This window comes from Epargyreus clarus, unplaced genomic scaffold, assembly GCF_041222505.1.
Source record: "Epargyreus clarus isolate Ecla_fem2 unplaced genomic scaffold, WU_Ecla_fem_2.2 ptg000015l, whole genome shotgun sequence".
Lineage (NCBI taxonomy): Eukaryota > Metazoa > Arthropoda > Insecta > Lepidoptera > Hesperiidae > Epargyreus > Epargyreus clarus.
The window spans coordinates 7,509,627-7,525,229 of NW_027332223.1; the positions used below are offsets into that span (position 1 = coordinate 7,509,627).

Here is a 15,603-nt window from a genome sequence, read left to right on the forward strand (position 1 = left end):
CGATGGGTTTCTTTTGATAACTTTTTAAATTACTACATTTTTAAAGTAAAACAAGTCTTACCTATGTGTGCCGACCGAAAATACAAGTGGTGCTACAAAATAATTGATTCTTAAGTGTAGTAGATGAAATAAGTATCTAATTGCCACTAAACATCAGACGTCTAAAAATGAAGTAGGAAGATATAAATAATATAAAGTAACTAAACACACTCAGGAACGTTTGTCATTTGACCGATTTCCAAAAATTTGCCCTAGTTAAAGTAATTCAGAGAAATATCCGTGTAAAACGAGATGATTTTTACCAACGCAGCTGATCCTTTCATAATGACAAACAATAAAACAAGATTAGGATTATTTAATTATTTTTGAAGTATTTGTCCAACGTCCACAATTCTGTTGACCGCAGCAATGGCGGTGTTATTGGTTTCAACTGCAGTAACACCATAACTACATTTAATTTTTCCAAAAATATAACCCGATTTTTCAAAAAGTAATAAATTATTATATTTTTTGTTGGGCAAGGTAACTAACAATGCTGTAATTAGACTTGGTAAGCCTGTAGGTTTGTTTATCTTGCGACAAGTTGTATGTGTGCTTGGTCACTCCCCACAAGCAGAGCCTGATTAACCCTTATGCTAATTAGGCTGCAGCCTAGGGCGTGAGGATCGGCACTATTAATTTCATGCTAGTACACAATGTCAAAACTAATATATTTCTTTTAAGGTCTATCGTTACGGTGGGGGCGCGTCTTCGTAATTAGCCTAGGGCGGTCAGAACTCTTGATCCGTCACTGCCCACAAGTCTTTGTACATTTTCACTAGTCGCCTCCTCCTCATTACCTTCCAAGACTAACTTATTCAGACAATTTGCAAAATTATTTTTATTTTCCGCAGTGATAGCCTAGTAGCTGAAACTCGCCCTCTCGATCGAGAGGTCCGACGTTCGAATCCCAGGCACGCACCTCTAATTTTTCAAAGTTACATACATACTTATAAAAATAAATTATCACTTTAACGATGAAACATAACATCGCAGGTACCCGAGATCATTAAAAAAAACTCAAAGTTTTGTAAAGTCTACCAATACGTCAAAACTTGACCAGCGTGCTCGACTATGGGCTAATCCTTCTCATTCTGAGAGGAGACCCAGGCCCACCAGTGCACAGCAATGAGTTAACGACTTTTATTATCGGTTACGCCTCGTCTCTGCCTCTATTATAGAAAAGTTTCATGGCGCTGAACTCCTAAAGGTGGCGTTTTCAAAATAGTTCACGAAATAATGATACGTCATCGAATTTGCACCACGATTATCAGTACCTCCCCGGGCTACGGAACTATATTGGAGCTACGGATAGCTACGTCAGCTACTATTACTACTAGCTCAAGGAGACAATTACTTTCAAACCATCAATTGATTTGTTAAATTGATGGTTCGAAAATAATTCATTGATTAATTGACTGTGATAAGAAATTTTAGAAAATGCAAAAAGAGAATAGTGGATATTAAAAGGATACAACTGAATAATTTATTTCATAGCAAATTTATTAAAATTAAATCTTATTTAATAACAATGGACAATCATTTAACATACTTTTCCATGAACTTCTTGTGGAATTCTGATCTTAATGAGTCATTAATAAAACTATTTGGTTTCTTTTCAGGTTCAGAGCGTGCACAGTTTTTGAAGACAACATCGTCATCCCATCTTCTTTTGACCTGCAACATACAAATTGATATTCAATGTGTTTTTTTTCTCATTTAATTTAATACAAGTTTTAGATATATTTACTACATTAGGCTTATTTCACAATGTGACACAAAACCCCTTATTAGGTACTATGAGATTATGATTAAAAAGTGTTATTTAAATTGAATATGTTTAAATTTAAGTAAGAGACAAAAAATATAAGGGGATTTAACTGTAAAACCATAATATAAATAATTTATCTTTACTCAAACATTGTGAAAGAGGTTTCAATGTTATTCAATAAACACAATTGATGAATGCATTTAAGAGTTTTAAAATGAGTCACTCATACACTTAAATGGATGTGGTGGAACCTTTACAATGTTACAAATACCTTTAGGTCATTCTTTTGTCCAGCTGAAGAATAGTTTAATAATGGATTTCCTGACAATATGTTCTCCATTCTGATCCTTTCTTCTTCTTGTTTCCTTTCAGCTTCCTAAAAACGTTATAAAAATTTAGAGATCAAATTAATATAAATAAGAGCAATAAATCTTTTCTTCAATTTATTGTTATATTTATATCATTAAGTAAAGATTAAAACTATGTTGCAACAATCTGCTACAAATATGTATGATGGTATATATTTTAAACCGTGCAGTATGTAAACACCCTCCCTCCCACAAAGGATGTGTGCAGAAGCAAAAAATTAAAAGTATACACCACCATACATACCACCAACACGTGTTTTGCTCCAAAATGGAGCATCATCAGGGTAGTAATATTCATATCACTTTTTATACATTCATATATTTTTGAGGTGAGAGGATGGAGTTGGTAGGAAAACCATAATTTAATATAAGAAACTATATCAAAATATGTAAAAAAGATTTCAGTTTTTTAACCTTTTTGGCCTGATCAATTGCTCTCTCCTTCTTTATTTTGTTTAGCTCCGCAAGTAATGCAGCCGTGTCATCATCTGAGTCATCTGAATCTGAAGAGTCACCTTCGAGTGGGTCATCTGCATCCAAGCTTGCGGCCGGTACTTGATCTATTTTAAGTCTCTTAACCGGTGGTTCAGCTTGTCGTCGTGCACTTGGGCCTTTGCTCTCCTTTTCTCTCTCTTCAAGTTCCTTACGGAAATCCCTGGCCCTTAACTCTTCTGTAGTGCCCTGGCCTTGTTCTCTGTAAAACAAATTAACACATATTATCATAAAACATTTAGAAAAAGAGTAAACACAACTTCATATATCTTATATATAAAATGCTTCTGTCACAATGTTAGTTACCATACTCCTCTGAAAAGGCTACCGATTTTCACCAAATTTTATATGCTTATTCAGTAGGTCTGAGAATCCTACTGTAATACTATCTATTTTTCTTACCCCTAAGTGATAAGGGTTGTTCACCCTTAACATTTTTTTATTTATATGGCAACACAACGTTTGCCGGGTCAGCTAATATATAAAACTGGCTATCAAAACTATCAAAGAAATGAGGGATTAATCCATATCATATAAACTCAAAATACAGGGTGATATACCAGTGTGCGAAGATTATAAATGGGGTTACCCAAGATTTGCTCTAATTGGAACTTTGAGGACATGTTGTTGGGGTCTCGCACAATCGATAATATGTTCAACATATTGCTGAATGTCCATAAAGAAACTTTGCAGTGATAATTATGGAAAATAATATGTTATCAATACTATTTTTACAAGCTTTTTACACGCTTATTATTAGCTTCACCTGTATGTTTGTATGTTTGTAACCGACTTCTTTGGGCGCGATTTTGACCCACTTTAAACGGCCAAATTTCGTTCAAACTTTGTAGATTTATTTCACAATTATACTATTTACTGTTCCTTAATTGATTCCTAGATTCATTTAGATTTTCTACTTTTTAGTTAATTTTATCATAAAAGCGTGTTTTTTAGTTTTTTGAACTATATTTATTTTAATCAAGTAGAAACTACAATACTAACATCATTTTAATATAATCATAAGAGATTAGTATACACGGAAACTACCAATATACTATGGATTGGTTAAGTCTTGTTATTCACATATTCGTAACCAACATAGTTCAGGGAGTATTTGTATACTATATAATACAGATATTGATAAAGGTACAACATTGAACACATATTTAAAGTAACATAGTACTGGTGAAACCTACAAATGACCATCAGTTTAAGCATCACAATACCTATGACCATCATTAAATGGAGTAGAATAGGAGCTCCAATAAAGTAGATTTAATAGGAAGGTTAACTGTTTAATAATGAAACAAGGAGGTAAACTTAAGTAGTTAACTGTACATCGCAAATAAGCATGCATTGATGTTATCTGACTTTACAGTTTAGTAATAGTGTTTATAGTTACCGATATTTCAATTTCGTATGCCCTGGAAGATCTCTACTAGAATACTGACGAGATATAGCACTTAAATCTTTCTCTCCTCGTCCTTGGCCCCCTCTGGCGGGATCAAACGTTGGTCTTGCAGCTGTAGTCATGGCTCAACTTTTTCTTTTCAAAATGAAATCATAAAGTTACAAATCACAGAAGAAATCAGCACATTAACGGCGGATACTTAAATAGTACAATTACAACACAGTGTATTCGAAAGTAATCAATAAATAGCAACGAAAAATATTAAGTAAAGGTAACCAGCAATCAACAATATAACAGTGCCATTGTCTGATGTCAAGATTGTCAAGCGACATCTTTGATCTGTCCACAGAACACCTATACTCCTAACGGAGCGTCTGTGACTTAATAGTGGAGCTTTAGTTACACAAAGACTATTTTATAACTAATTTATAAAAAATATATCGTTTTTATACAATTTTCGATATTGGATATTTTGTATTGATATATTGGTATATTAGATGAAAATATATCGGCCAAAAAATCGCTATATCGGACTAAAAATGTCGATAAATCGATATATCGATACATTTTTTCACTTCCGACCCGACATCCCTACTGTAGTGAAGTATAGTCCGCGCCAAACTAACAGTCCGCTCTGAAGTTGTTTCAAGCAGGTGTAGTCATACAATTTGTTAAGGCGACACGATTCATTTTTATATTCAGAGTGGACTAACAGTTTTACGCCTATATAAGTCAGTCTTTAGGGGTATATGTGTTCTGTGGTCAATGTAGTCACTTCCAAAAGAATAATAATTATAGTAACCGATAGGCAGTATCGTTCAGCCATGTATAAGTTACTTCTTATACAGGTGAATCTCCATAAAGTGCACATATTGAAACAGGGAAAATTAAACCGCATTTTGTCGACAAAAAAAATAAAAAAAATAATAATTTTTTTTTTTGGGTTTTACGACCTTTTGAAGTTTTTTTTTGGAATTGTGCACCTAAAGTAAATAAATCGCTATAACTTTTGAACTAAAAGAGTTATCATGTTCAAACAAAAATTACAATGAATGCCAATTATAGGCCGTACTGATCCATGAAAAAAAAAACAAAAAAGTTCATCTTCCCAGAAAAAAATTGTCAGATTAGTGTGAAGAAAGCAATTTTTTTAGGTTAAATTTCAGTAATCGTGAATTTCCTCAAAATAATCTAGGCTTTTTATTTTATTTTTATTATTTAATGTAATTCTACGTCGTATTAGCTTTCAAACACTAAAAAAAGCATGCCTCTAACTTAAGTATATTTTTTTTTGATGATTTTTTTTTGTTTTTTTTTTTTCATGGATCAGTACGGCCTATCATTGGCAATCATTGTTATTTTTGTTTGAACCTGATAACCCTCTTAGTTTAAAATTTATAGCGATTTATTTACTTCAGGTGCACAATTCCCAAAAAATAATTCAAAAGGTCGTAAAACCCAAAAAAAATTTTTTTTTAATTTTTTTTATATTTTTTTTGTCGACAAAATGCGGTTTAATTTTACCTGTTTCAATATGTGCACTTTATGGAGATTCACCTGTATAGGTTACTATACTCTTTGGTCCGCAGATATAGATTTTAATTTAATAAAATTATCACATTATAAAAATATCACCAGTACTAGAGCTTAGGTGTTTCTCAATAAAATGAAATTAAAATATTTGTCAATAAGGTCATAATTCATATTTTACTGGCAACATTAGATAAATTATTTCATTTCGTTCATTCATTGTGCATAGACAATCAACAATGCCCCCGCTCCCGCCTCAGGTTTCACCCCGCACTCCAGCGTCGATCGAATTCCATGAAATTGAAATTTCGGTCGAAGGAAAAATAGTTTGTTAATATTATAATCCAGAGGAAACCTTAGACATTACACTCTAAATATAACTCTCACTAATATAAATCAGGTAAAGCAAAATTCCACTTATTGTATCATAAAATTAGTCATATTAACTTGTACAGAATTGATTGTAACTCAGACTTGTGCGCCATTTTGAATAGCTTGCTAATAAATTTCGACTCCAAAATCGTGGTATTTCTGAACATTTTAGTAATACTATTACAAAGTTAGTATGAAATTAGTTTAGTATTACAAATCGTATACAAGTAGTAATAAGTCAGTGAAATAAACCTACTTTACTTTGTTTTGAATACAGGATGGCTGAAGATTTCGATGTAGAGGCAATGCTTGAAGCTCCATATAATAAATCGGTAAGTAATTACTACTCGTATGTAATAGTCATTTTAATTTTGAAACTTAGACATAAGATGTACAATGTATTACGGTTTATATATTTCCATAACAATTTGTATTAAAATTTCATGCCCTTATAACCAAAAACGTGCTTTTCCTGTACACAAATCCTTTTATAGTAATATGTCAATTATTGTTTAGGTCTGTAATTAATTTTAATGTAATTCCTTGTACATAGTGTCAACTATTCATCTATAACATCAACACCTAAACGTTAATAACACATGCAATCAGTCTGATCAAATTAAATTGTAACCTTTGTTACCTAATATCTATATCTATCCATAGTCAAATCATAAGTATATATACATAGCAACAAATAATATTTGATATGTAACTTTGTACTCATAATTTCATGTATATGAATATCGAAGCAGTTGAAAACCATTTATCCATTTTATATTAAAGTGAAAGTGTCATTAGTGCTAAAATATTTTTTGTAGCCCTAGTGATTTTTTTTATAAAAATACACATATGCGACTTGAGAAAAAATCATATACTTTTTACTAAAAATAGTAAGTAATTATAAAAATAATGTTAACATTGTTTATGAAGTAACACTTCTATAGGCATACATTCACCTGTAAGCAAATGTCACCACCACAGAGTGTATATGCAGGTTAAATTTTTCAACTGTGTGTGTGGCTAAATCTGAAAGAATAAACAATAGTCAAAATACTCAAAGATTCAGGGCCCATTTTGTTAAAAACTAAAAATTTATAGTCAATTGTTAAAAATCTATTTAAAGTAATTAAACCTTAACTAATCAATTATTTACTTTTATGCTAGTTAATTTCTATATTTAAGTGGACTTGAGGTGTGAGTAATTGTAGTGCAATGAGCATCACAACACTTCTATCAGAATTTTAAAAAATGTCTTAACTTATCTTATCCATTAAAATAGATTTATAAAAAAGTTTACAAATCTACAAACAATACACCCAGAGAAAAGGTGTTGATAGATCATATAAGACTTCTTGAACTAACAGTTTCCGAATGTTATTTGAAAACTGGTAATATTAATCAACAACTTCATGTTAAGTGGGATACAGTCTTTATGACTCTACATGTAGTTGGTATTAAAAGCAATGGCTTATTGTTGAACATTTGTTTAGTTAAGGTTTAATTAATGTATGAAACATACAAATTACACATCCATTTTTTTTAAGAACAATCAAAATACTTAGAAATGCAATTGTAGTAGACGCTTAACATATTTTATTTGGATATGGGTTTTCCGCTGTATAGATATTATCCAATACACAAAATAATACAGGAAGAAAATTGATAAATAACCTATGTATACATAACTGAATGTATGTATTTGTGATTTTGTAGGAAAACTATTTACAGATGTATTAAAGCATATCTTTTTTCAAAAATTATATTGAAAAGTTGTAAAAAATGATTGTATCCACATTACATCTTTGAATAGTTTTATGGTTGGAATTTTAGAACAAAATTTCATTTGAGAATCATTTCTTGTATTTATAGAACTTTGTGGTAATAGTCCAGCATACTTCACCGACCTGAACAATAAGAGGTATCCACCACTATACTTAATTTTTTTACTTAATTTTCTAAATTTTAATTCATTGTTAAATCTAAAAAAAAAATATTTCTAGTGAAAAATGAAATATTAAAGTCAGTGTTTGTAAAACATGATGCGCTGATGGGTGGTAAATCTTTTGCAGAAGTATCCCTGTGTGATGTTAGCGCTGTGTACATCCTTAGTCAGTCGTTTAATGAATGGTAAGTGTAGACCAGGGAACCAAGATCAGCAACGGCAAGTCGGATGAACCACAATCGACAGTGTTCTTAAGTGTCAGCAGTAGTATAGGAAAAGTAATAAACCGTCATTTGTGTACTCTCATCAATGATCATTTCTCATTGTCTCCATTGATGAGATAGCACAAATGCTTGCCATACAATTAATACAAGTAAACTAATGCATTTTTATTTATTCACTCGGCGTGTTGCTGTGGCGCTGCTTCTACCTTGTGCTTTGTGTGACAGGATAACACGTCCTCTTCAAAGCATCGATCCGACAAGTATCCTGATAAGCACAGGGACAAGGACAGAGAGAGCAGTCGAAGGTAACCAACTTTTTTTTTTTTATTATGTTACTGCAATACATACATTGTGGTGCTTGAGCAGTAGTCTGTGGAGAAAAAAAAAAGACAAAAAGTGGATTGGAGCCTGGTTGCAATTATCATACTACTATCATAACTATTTATTTTACTTGTCATTATTAAATTAATATCCATTTTTTAGGAGAAGCCGATCAAGAGACAAGAGAAGATCACGTGACAGGGACTCACGACGTTCAAAGGATAAGGATGATAAAAGAGATAGGGATCGTGACAAGGATAGAGATCGCCGTGATAGAGAGAAGGAACGCGGTCACAGGGACAAGGACCGTGATAAGGACCGTGATAGGGAACGTGAAAGAGATAGGGAAAAGAGGCGAGGGGGAAGCAAGGATAAAGAGAGAGAACGTAGTCGGGACCGGGAAAGGAGCCGTGACGGTCACTCCAACAAGAGAGAGAAGAGTGGGGAAAAAGAATCCAGAAAAGAATATAGATCCAAATCACGTGGGGTTGAACCAAAGTTAGAAGAGTTGCCCCCAGAAGAAAGGGACTTGCGAACAGTATTTTGTATGCAATTATCACAAAGAATTAGAGCTAAGGATTTAGAAGAATTTTTTTCTTCAGTAGGTAAAGTTAGGGATGTAAGACTAATTACTTGTAATAAAACACGACGTTTCAAAGGAATTGCCTATATTGAATTTAAAGATGCTGAATCAGTACCACTGGTTAGTATTCATTTTATTACATGGTAGTGTTATTTAGTTTAATTCAGACTATTTTTTAACCAACAATCTTGTTTTACAGGCCTTAGGATTGACTGGACAAAAGTTACTAGGTGTTCCAATTATAGTTCAACATACTCAAGCAGAAAAAAACAGAGTTGGAAACACATTACCGAACCTTGCACCGAAGACCAGCAATGGCCCAACAAGGTTGTATGTTGGTTCATTACATTTCAATATCACTGAAGACATGTTACGAGGAATTTTTGAGCCCTTCGGTAAAATTGATCATATTCAACTCATGACAGATCCAGAATCAGGAAAGAGTAAAGGCTATGGTTTTCTTACGGTAAGTTAACTTTTTTTCTACTTAGATTTTCATTAAAATTCTTAAACTAAATTTTACTAACGCTTTCTTATAGTTCCACCATGCAGCAGATGCGAAAAAAGCTATGGAACAATTAAACGGGTTTGAACTAGCTGGAAGACCAATGAAAGTGGGCAATGTAACAGAACGCACTGATGGGAGTGCCAGTACTCGTTTTGATGCTGATGAACTAGATAGAGCTGGAGTGGACCTGGGAGCGACTGGTCGGCTACAACTTATGTTTAAACTTGCTGAAGGCACTGGATTACAAGTAAGTGATTCTTAATATTATTGCACATTTTATGACATATTAAGTAAAATTTATGTAACAAAAAATATTATATCATTAACTCATGTTATTTTTATTTTCAAGATTCCACCAGCTGCAGCTTCAGTGTTAATGGGATCTGGTTCAACATTAATTACACCGCAACCACAAGTTGCACCACCAATTGCTACCCAATGTTTTATGTTGAATAATATGTTCGATCCAGCCACGTAAGTATACCTAGTATGAATAAACAATATTAAAAATAATATTGATTCTATCAAATAATTTATATTTTTGTGTATAATATTCATTATTTTGTTTGCAGAGAAACTAATCCAAGCTGGGATATTGAAATTAGAGATGATGTTATAAGTGAATGCAATAAACACGGCGGTGTTTTACACGTGTATGTAGATAAAGCGTCACCACAAGGAAACGTGTATTGTAAATGCCCAACGATAGCTACTGCTGTCGCATCTGTAAATTCTTTGCATGGGCGGTGGTTTGCTGGGAGAGTGATCACTGCGGCATACGTCCCACTTGTCAACTACCATTCCTTATTCCCTGATGCGATGACTGCACTTACATTGCTACTACCAACGCGACAAAGATGAAATATGATAAATAATACAAATGCATTTACTGACAGCACTTTTAGTGTTTCAAATTTGGGTGAATTGTTAATCTAGAATGTCTAGTAATTTTCTTAATTTAAGCCAATAAAAAATATGATAATTATTTTATTATTTCTATTACTCAACTAGAAGCACTTTATACACGAAATATGTTAGTTTGCCATTTCCAAATCGAAAGATGAGGACGCAAAGCAATATGACTAATAATTCATTGCTAAATTATTTATATGACATCTTAGATAACTACAAAAGCTGCTTCTCAAAATTTGATCTGTATATGCGATACTGCAATTGTGAAATAATAGCGTTTTTTTAAATGAACTAGTTCCATTACAAATAGATTTTTTTTAATCTGATGCAGTTTTTGTGTGTGTGTTTTTGATGTTCTGATGAAGTCCTTTCAACATTTTCGCTAAATCCATAATTATAGTTCCAGTTCTTGTAATTTAGGCAAACTTAAAAAATTAACGCTACCTATATACGTATCAAACCCAAAAAAATATTTTGCCTTTAACAGCGACTGGAGCGGTAGTATAATACTTTTCTTTCGAAGTCTGTTCTGTCTATATATTCCGCGGGTTGCAATGGGCGCCGGCAACGGTTCCCAGGCCATCGGAAAGGAAAAAAAACTTTTGCACCCGCGCAAGTTTTAGCGTACGCCCTAATACGTATTAACATGTCCAGTTCCCGTTTCCTTAAAATTTTATATGAACAAATTATGTTACATTATGTTTTCGGTAGAAAAAACTACATAAACTCTTTAGTAAACAAACAGATCATTTTATCCTGAGATTCTACCAGTCCATAGTAAGTCGGGTTTTTTTCTATCACTAAAAATCAATCTGTCAATAGGGTATTTGACAATTGTTGGGAACGTATTTTTATTAATGTACATTATAATATAGGAGTAGCAGACGAGCATGCAGTCCACCTGATGGTAAGTGGCTACTGCTGCCCATGGACATCTGTAATCAACATCAAGTAGGATTTGTTATTTCTACCTGAGGTCGATCACAGTTGCACCGGTACCACTCAGGACTAAGCCGAAACACACACCCTTCAAACCATAAGACAGCAGCGTTTAGTACTGCAGACTGCTGTTATTAGGCAGTAATAGGTGGTGGTGGTGCCGCCGGAGTCGAAAAACGAAGGGATAACCACCTTAGAAAGTGTTTTATTATCTACATATGTTTAATGAACCCCTTGTCATTGTCCTTTTTTCGAAATAACGGTTATTGTTTAGTAAAAAACATTTAACTACGTTAAGCGGAACGTCGCGCGAAAGCAGTTGGTCACGTGAAGTCTCGTATTATAGCACGTGACGTCACCATATATTTACCAATGTTAGGTAATTACATAGCCACAATAACGATATTTACATATTCTTCCAAAAAGAAACATTGATAGTTATTTAGCTATAGCTTAATATACATTTAATAACTTCTTCTTTACTTTAGCTTCAGCCAATCTGGAGCGTTTTCAATCAAGTGGTCGAACATGAAAATATGTTAAAAATATCACAGATACTTTAAAATTATTTGTGAACTTCATCGCTTATAGAAATTCTTGCAAACAACAGTTTGATCAATATCTTCACTATAGTCACCCATTGCTCATGAGTCATATTGAGTAGAAGTTAATTAAAACGAAAATATGTAGAAATCTTAATTTATTAAAAAACGTATCACTATGTAGACTTAGATAGCTTTTATCCAATCTATTTCTAAAGTTGCTGGACCTTTTTGTTTAACTGGTTGATAAACTCCACCGTACATCTGAATACCTATACTAGTAATTTGAGATATATCAAGTGTAGTGTTATTATTATGTCGTTTTCCTCTGTAGTATGCTTTAAATTCCGATAGAGGCAAAGTGCGAACTGCAAATTCGTCTTTAGGTCCCTGAAACGAAATGTTTTTTTATCAATATAAAGCACCATCCTGTAATTACTCTTTATTATATCTTTAATTTTTGTAGGTACCTGAAAATATTGTTCGAATGAATAGTTAGGTTCATCATTCAATCCTTTGTGCCTTAAAACTACTTTATAACCATTGTATTGTCCTTGTGCCCGACAACGTATTTGTAAACATGAATATCCCGTCAAGTCATAAGTCCTGATTGCGCGTATACCAGCAAATCCAGCTCCATTAAGTTGAGGATTCAACAATACAAAAAATATAGCTCTTCTGTATTCCGTGTTTTGATGCAACACTACTGCTGCTTTGGACATTCCTACGCTGCGCACTGTATCGGACTGTTCTTGCCAATCATTAACGTCATCGTTTTTGGTGAAGTCAAATAAATATCGGCCCTCCGGAGCCGATACATTACTGTTGGAATAAAAATTGTTTATTAATAATCTGGAAACTAAAGGAAAACATCAATAGGTAAAGAATCACGATTAAAAGAACTTTTAATTTGATTTGATTGGTAGCTTAATTTTATTTCTATTATTCACAACTTTGCCCTTCCAAACATATAAAAGTAAAAATAACTATTACATACCGCCTTATGAATCGCCCCGAAACAAAAAATAATAATAATATAGTACAAGATATTTAAGTTAAATACAAACATTCATGTTATGTAAATGAGTACTTAATATATTTCGTTATAATGCATCAGTATTATTACCCATGAAATAAGATAATACTTAAATTACTTACTTATTTTCTACTTATAGGTACTCACCAATTTTCGCAAACAACACTTAAAATAAATAACGAGCCGATAACTAATTGGAACGACAAACTTTGATTTAACATGACTACAGATTTTTAATTTTAAAGTAGTTAATCCAATGCAATACAGATAGGTATGTTAAGTTCAAGCCGAGTTACAGAACAAAGTAATAACCATTTAACTATACTCGACACTATCAATACGTAAACAAAGAAACTTGGTAGGGGGCTAACATTATGAAACATTTTCTTATCTTTTTTATAATGTTATTGACGTCGTTTGGTATCTCTGTTAGGCACAATCTTATACTGCTTTTATTAAACTCGTAGTAACCAGAATTAATGAGATAAAATAAAGTAGTTCAGTCTGCGCCTATTCAGAATTTTCGATGGTCTTCTGTAAGTAGCTACCTAATTATTATCAATCTTAATATTCTATGAATTAATAAAAAAAACATTTATCTTGTTATAATAATAATAACTCAGCTCAGTATTTCAAATTATTTTGATATTAAACAATAGAGACTGTAATAAAGTTCTTTATTATAAATTATTGGCAATTAGGTATGCGTGGCCGCTAAAGGTATTTGTAACAAATACCTACATATAACCACGTTTCCTACACATGGTTTGCGAAGTAGAATGGAATTCATACATTATACATACGATGGGAAACTTCGATGTAGGTATGGAAGAAGGATGAATTTATACAATGCAGCTTACTTACCATTTGGCAATATCAGATATTACAGAAGTCTGCAGCTCTTCCTCAGCGTTCTGATATACCGTATTTTCCATGTTTATAGACTTAACTAAAATCATTACAGTAAAAATTCAGCGTTACAAAGCACTTATAAAGTTATAAATTACCGTATTTGTATAATTTTTAAACGTTTTCAGTAACACTGGCTAGATAAAAAAAATAACTTAAGTGATTTTCAATAAAAAAAACGTAGGTATTTAATGCGTTGTGGGATTAATTATTATTATTATTATTATTATCAATATTAATATTTAAAAAAGCGATTAAAATAATACTTACTCGAAAAGGCCAGAAAATTGACAGAATCTGTAATTATTAAAATTCTTAAATTATTTGATTTAAAAATAACATTTTCAAGTCGGATCGAGAAAACTACCATACCACAGGAATAATAATACAAAGTTGTACATTAATATGCGACTAAAGCGACGCAACATAATTATAAAGGTAGGTACGTTAATGATTAGATTACTATAATGTATGTATGGCATTGTTGTGGTATGGAATGTAAATTATATAGATAGTACATTAAATAAAGAATATCATTAAGTGTACTACAAACGAATACCAAATAAAAATAAACTGAACATCATACTAATCTAACACCTAATAAGTTACTGATTTAAAGCACAGGGTCAATCGTTTCTCAAGGACTACAATCAATAGTTCAGTATCTACTCGGATTGTATCGGACAAAGACATTAATTTACTTATACCTACCTACCTATGGCCTTTGAGTCTCGGCACTTTAGACCGTTTTTGTATAACTATAATATAATTGATATAAGGATATATAATTACATATACTTATGATACATTACGTATGTGATTAATGATATTGTACTTTACTCTCTGTATGTTGTACACATACATGTAATAATCAAAACTACATTAAAATACGCAAAAGAACACAAATTTACAAATAACCAAAACTATATTTACATATATATTATACGTCAAACAAGGTCGTACAGGTACTACGTTCTTCGTGGCTTACCTACAGTTTAACAGCTCGATATGTAGATGTTTCAGTCTATGGATGAGGTCGGTCCTGGGTCCATAGATAACATTGAGACCACATAACAAGAATGTCCTTAACTATTATACAAAATTTAAATCACTTCGTTTTCGAGTATAAGCCTCTAAAAGCCCCCGCTATTTAGAAAAAGTAAATATGTATTCACTAGCTGATCCGACAAACGTTGTTGCCATATAAAAAAAAAGTTAAGGGTGAACAACCCTTATCACTTAAGAGTATGAAAAATAGATAGTAGCCGATTCTCAAACCTACTAAATATGCATATAAAATTTGGTGAAAATCGGTAAAGCCATTTCGGAAGAGTACGGTAACTAACATTGTGACACGAGAATTTTATATATAAGATTAACTATATAAACTAGTTAAAATATTTGGCTAAGTTATTACCACGTTTCTTTTATATTAATTAAGTTATAGGAACATAAAATAAAAATAAAACTTCAATTTTCTAAATAGTTTATTGTAAAATTATTATTACGTAACTCATAGATATGACGAAATAAAAAAAAACAGGAAAAAAAGGAAATAAGAAATATTTTTATTACATTGATGTTTTTGGTGTAATCTATTTTAGATGTGTATAAAAGTTATATAATTTTCGTGATCGAGTTATATAAATTAATATAGATTTTTATGGGGGAGGTAAAAGGACAGGAAGAGTTTAAAATCAAAAA

General features: G+C 32.1%; 3 protein-coding genes across 9 annotated transcripts; 1 reads left to right on the forward strand and 2 right to left on the reverse strand.

The window, feature by feature from the left end:
- Positions 1-1,521: 1,521 nt before the first annotated feature.
- c12.1 (spliceosome-associated protein CWC15) lies at positions 1,522-4,419 on the reverse strand. The gene is made up of 4 exons (XM_073080773.1): positions 4,073-4,419; positions 2,593-2,872; positions 2,082-2,186; positions 1,522-1,716 (listed from the first exon to the last, which is right to left on the reverse strand). The coding sequence occupies exons 1-4, from the start codon at positions 4,201-4,203 to the stop codon at positions 1,579-1,581; spliced, it is 654 nt and encodes a 217-aa protein (XP_072936874.1). The 5' UTR covers positions 4,204-4,419; the 3' UTR covers positions 1,522-1,578.
- Positions 4,420-5,851: 1,432 nt separating this feature from the next.
- Positions 5,852-10,546, forward strand: Caper (RNA-binding protein 39-like protein Caper). Of its 3 annotated transcripts, XM_073080348.1 has the most exons (10): positions 5,856-6,011; positions 6,261-6,315; positions 7,853-7,901; positions 8,053-8,110; positions 8,375-8,454; positions 8,633-9,173; positions 9,253-9,519; positions 9,593-9,808; positions 9,911-10,035; positions 10,134-10,546. In XM_073080348.1, the coding sequence occupies exons 4-10, from the start codon at positions 8,108-8,110 to the stop codon at positions 10,420-10,422; spliced, it is 1,521 nt and encodes a 506-aa protein (XP_072936449.1). In that variant the 5' UTR covers positions 5,856-6,011; positions 6,261-6,315; positions 7,853-7,901; positions 8,053-8,107; the 3' UTR covers positions 10,423-10,546. The 3 variants fall into 3 exon arrangements, with proteins under 3 accessions (XP_072936448.1, XP_072936449.1, XP_072936450.1); XM_073080347.1 differs by lacking the exons at positions 7,853-7,901; positions 8,053-8,110 and having other exon boundaries at positions 5,852-6,011; XM_073080349.1 differs by lacking the exons at positions 5,856-6,011; positions 7,853-7,901 and having other exon boundaries at positions 6,299-6,315.
- A 1,553-nt stretch (positions 10,547-12,099) lies between these two features.
- On the reverse strand, positions 12,100-15,288 carry LOC140747759 (uncharacterized). 5 transcript variants are annotated; one of them, XM_073080357.1, is made up of 5 exons: positions 14,833-15,288; positions 14,170-14,196; positions 13,855-13,939; positions 12,425-12,776; positions 12,100-12,344 (listed from the first exon to the last, which is right to left on the reverse strand). In XM_073080357.1, exons 3-5 carry the CDS (start codon positions 13,923-13,925, stop codon positions 12,141-12,143), a joined length of 627 nt encoding a protein of 208 aa, XP_072936458.1. In that variant the 5' UTR covers positions 13,926-13,939; positions 14,170-14,196; positions 14,833-15,288; the 3' UTR covers positions 12,100-12,140. The 5 variants fall into 5 exon arrangements, with proteins under 5 accessions (XP_072936458.1, XP_072936457.1, XP_072936456.1 ...); XM_073080356.1 differs by having other exon boundaries at positions 14,615-15,288; XM_073080355.1 differs by having other exon boundaries at positions 14,611-15,288.
- Positions 15,289-15,603: the final 315 nt, after the last annotated feature.

What these genes read in the sequence shown, in the direction of transcription:
- Caper (XM_073080347.1), top strand. Translation starts at nt 6,262, where the DNA reads ATGGCTGAAGATTTCGATGTAGAGGCAATGCTTGAAGCTCCATATAAT. An exon ending in ATGCTGAATCAGTACCACTG is followed by an intron (nt 9,174 to 9,252) that starts GTTAGTATTCAT and finishes CTTGTTTTACAG; the next exon opens with GCCTTAGGATTGACTGGACA. An exon ending in AAGGCTATGGTTTTCTTACG is followed by an intron (nt 9,520 to 9,592) that starts GTAAGTTAACTT and finishes GCTTTCTTATAG; the next exon opens with TTCCACCATGCAGCAGATGC.
- LOC140747759 (XM_073080353.1), bottom strand. Translation starts at nt 14,269, where the DNA reads ATGGTAGTTTTCTCGATCCGACTTGAAAATGTTATTTTTAAATCAAAT. An exon ending in CAATTTTCTGGCCTTTTCGA is followed by an intron (nt 13,940 to 14,169) that starts GTAAGTATTATT and finishes TAATGATTTTAG; the next exon opens with TTAAGTCTATAAACATGGAA. An exon ending in CATTCGAACAATATTTTCAG is followed by an intron (nt 12,345 to 12,424) that starts GTACCTACAAAA and finishes ATTTCGTTTCAG; the next exon opens with GGACCTAAAGACGAATTTGC.
- c12.1 (XM_073080773.1), bottom strand. Translation starts at nt 4,203, where the DNA reads ATGACTACAGCTGCAAGACCAACGTTTGATCCCGCCAGAGGGGGCCAA. An exon ending in CATACGAAATTGAAATATCG is followed by an intron (nt 2,873 to 4,072) that starts GTAACTATAAAC and finishes TTTGTTTTACAG; the next exon opens with AGAACAAGGCCAGGGCACTA. An exon ending in CAATTGATCAGGCCAAAAAG is followed by an intron (nt 2,187 to 2,592) that starts GTTAAAAAACTG and finishes TAACGTTTTTAG; the next exon opens with GAAGCTGAAAGGAAACAAGA.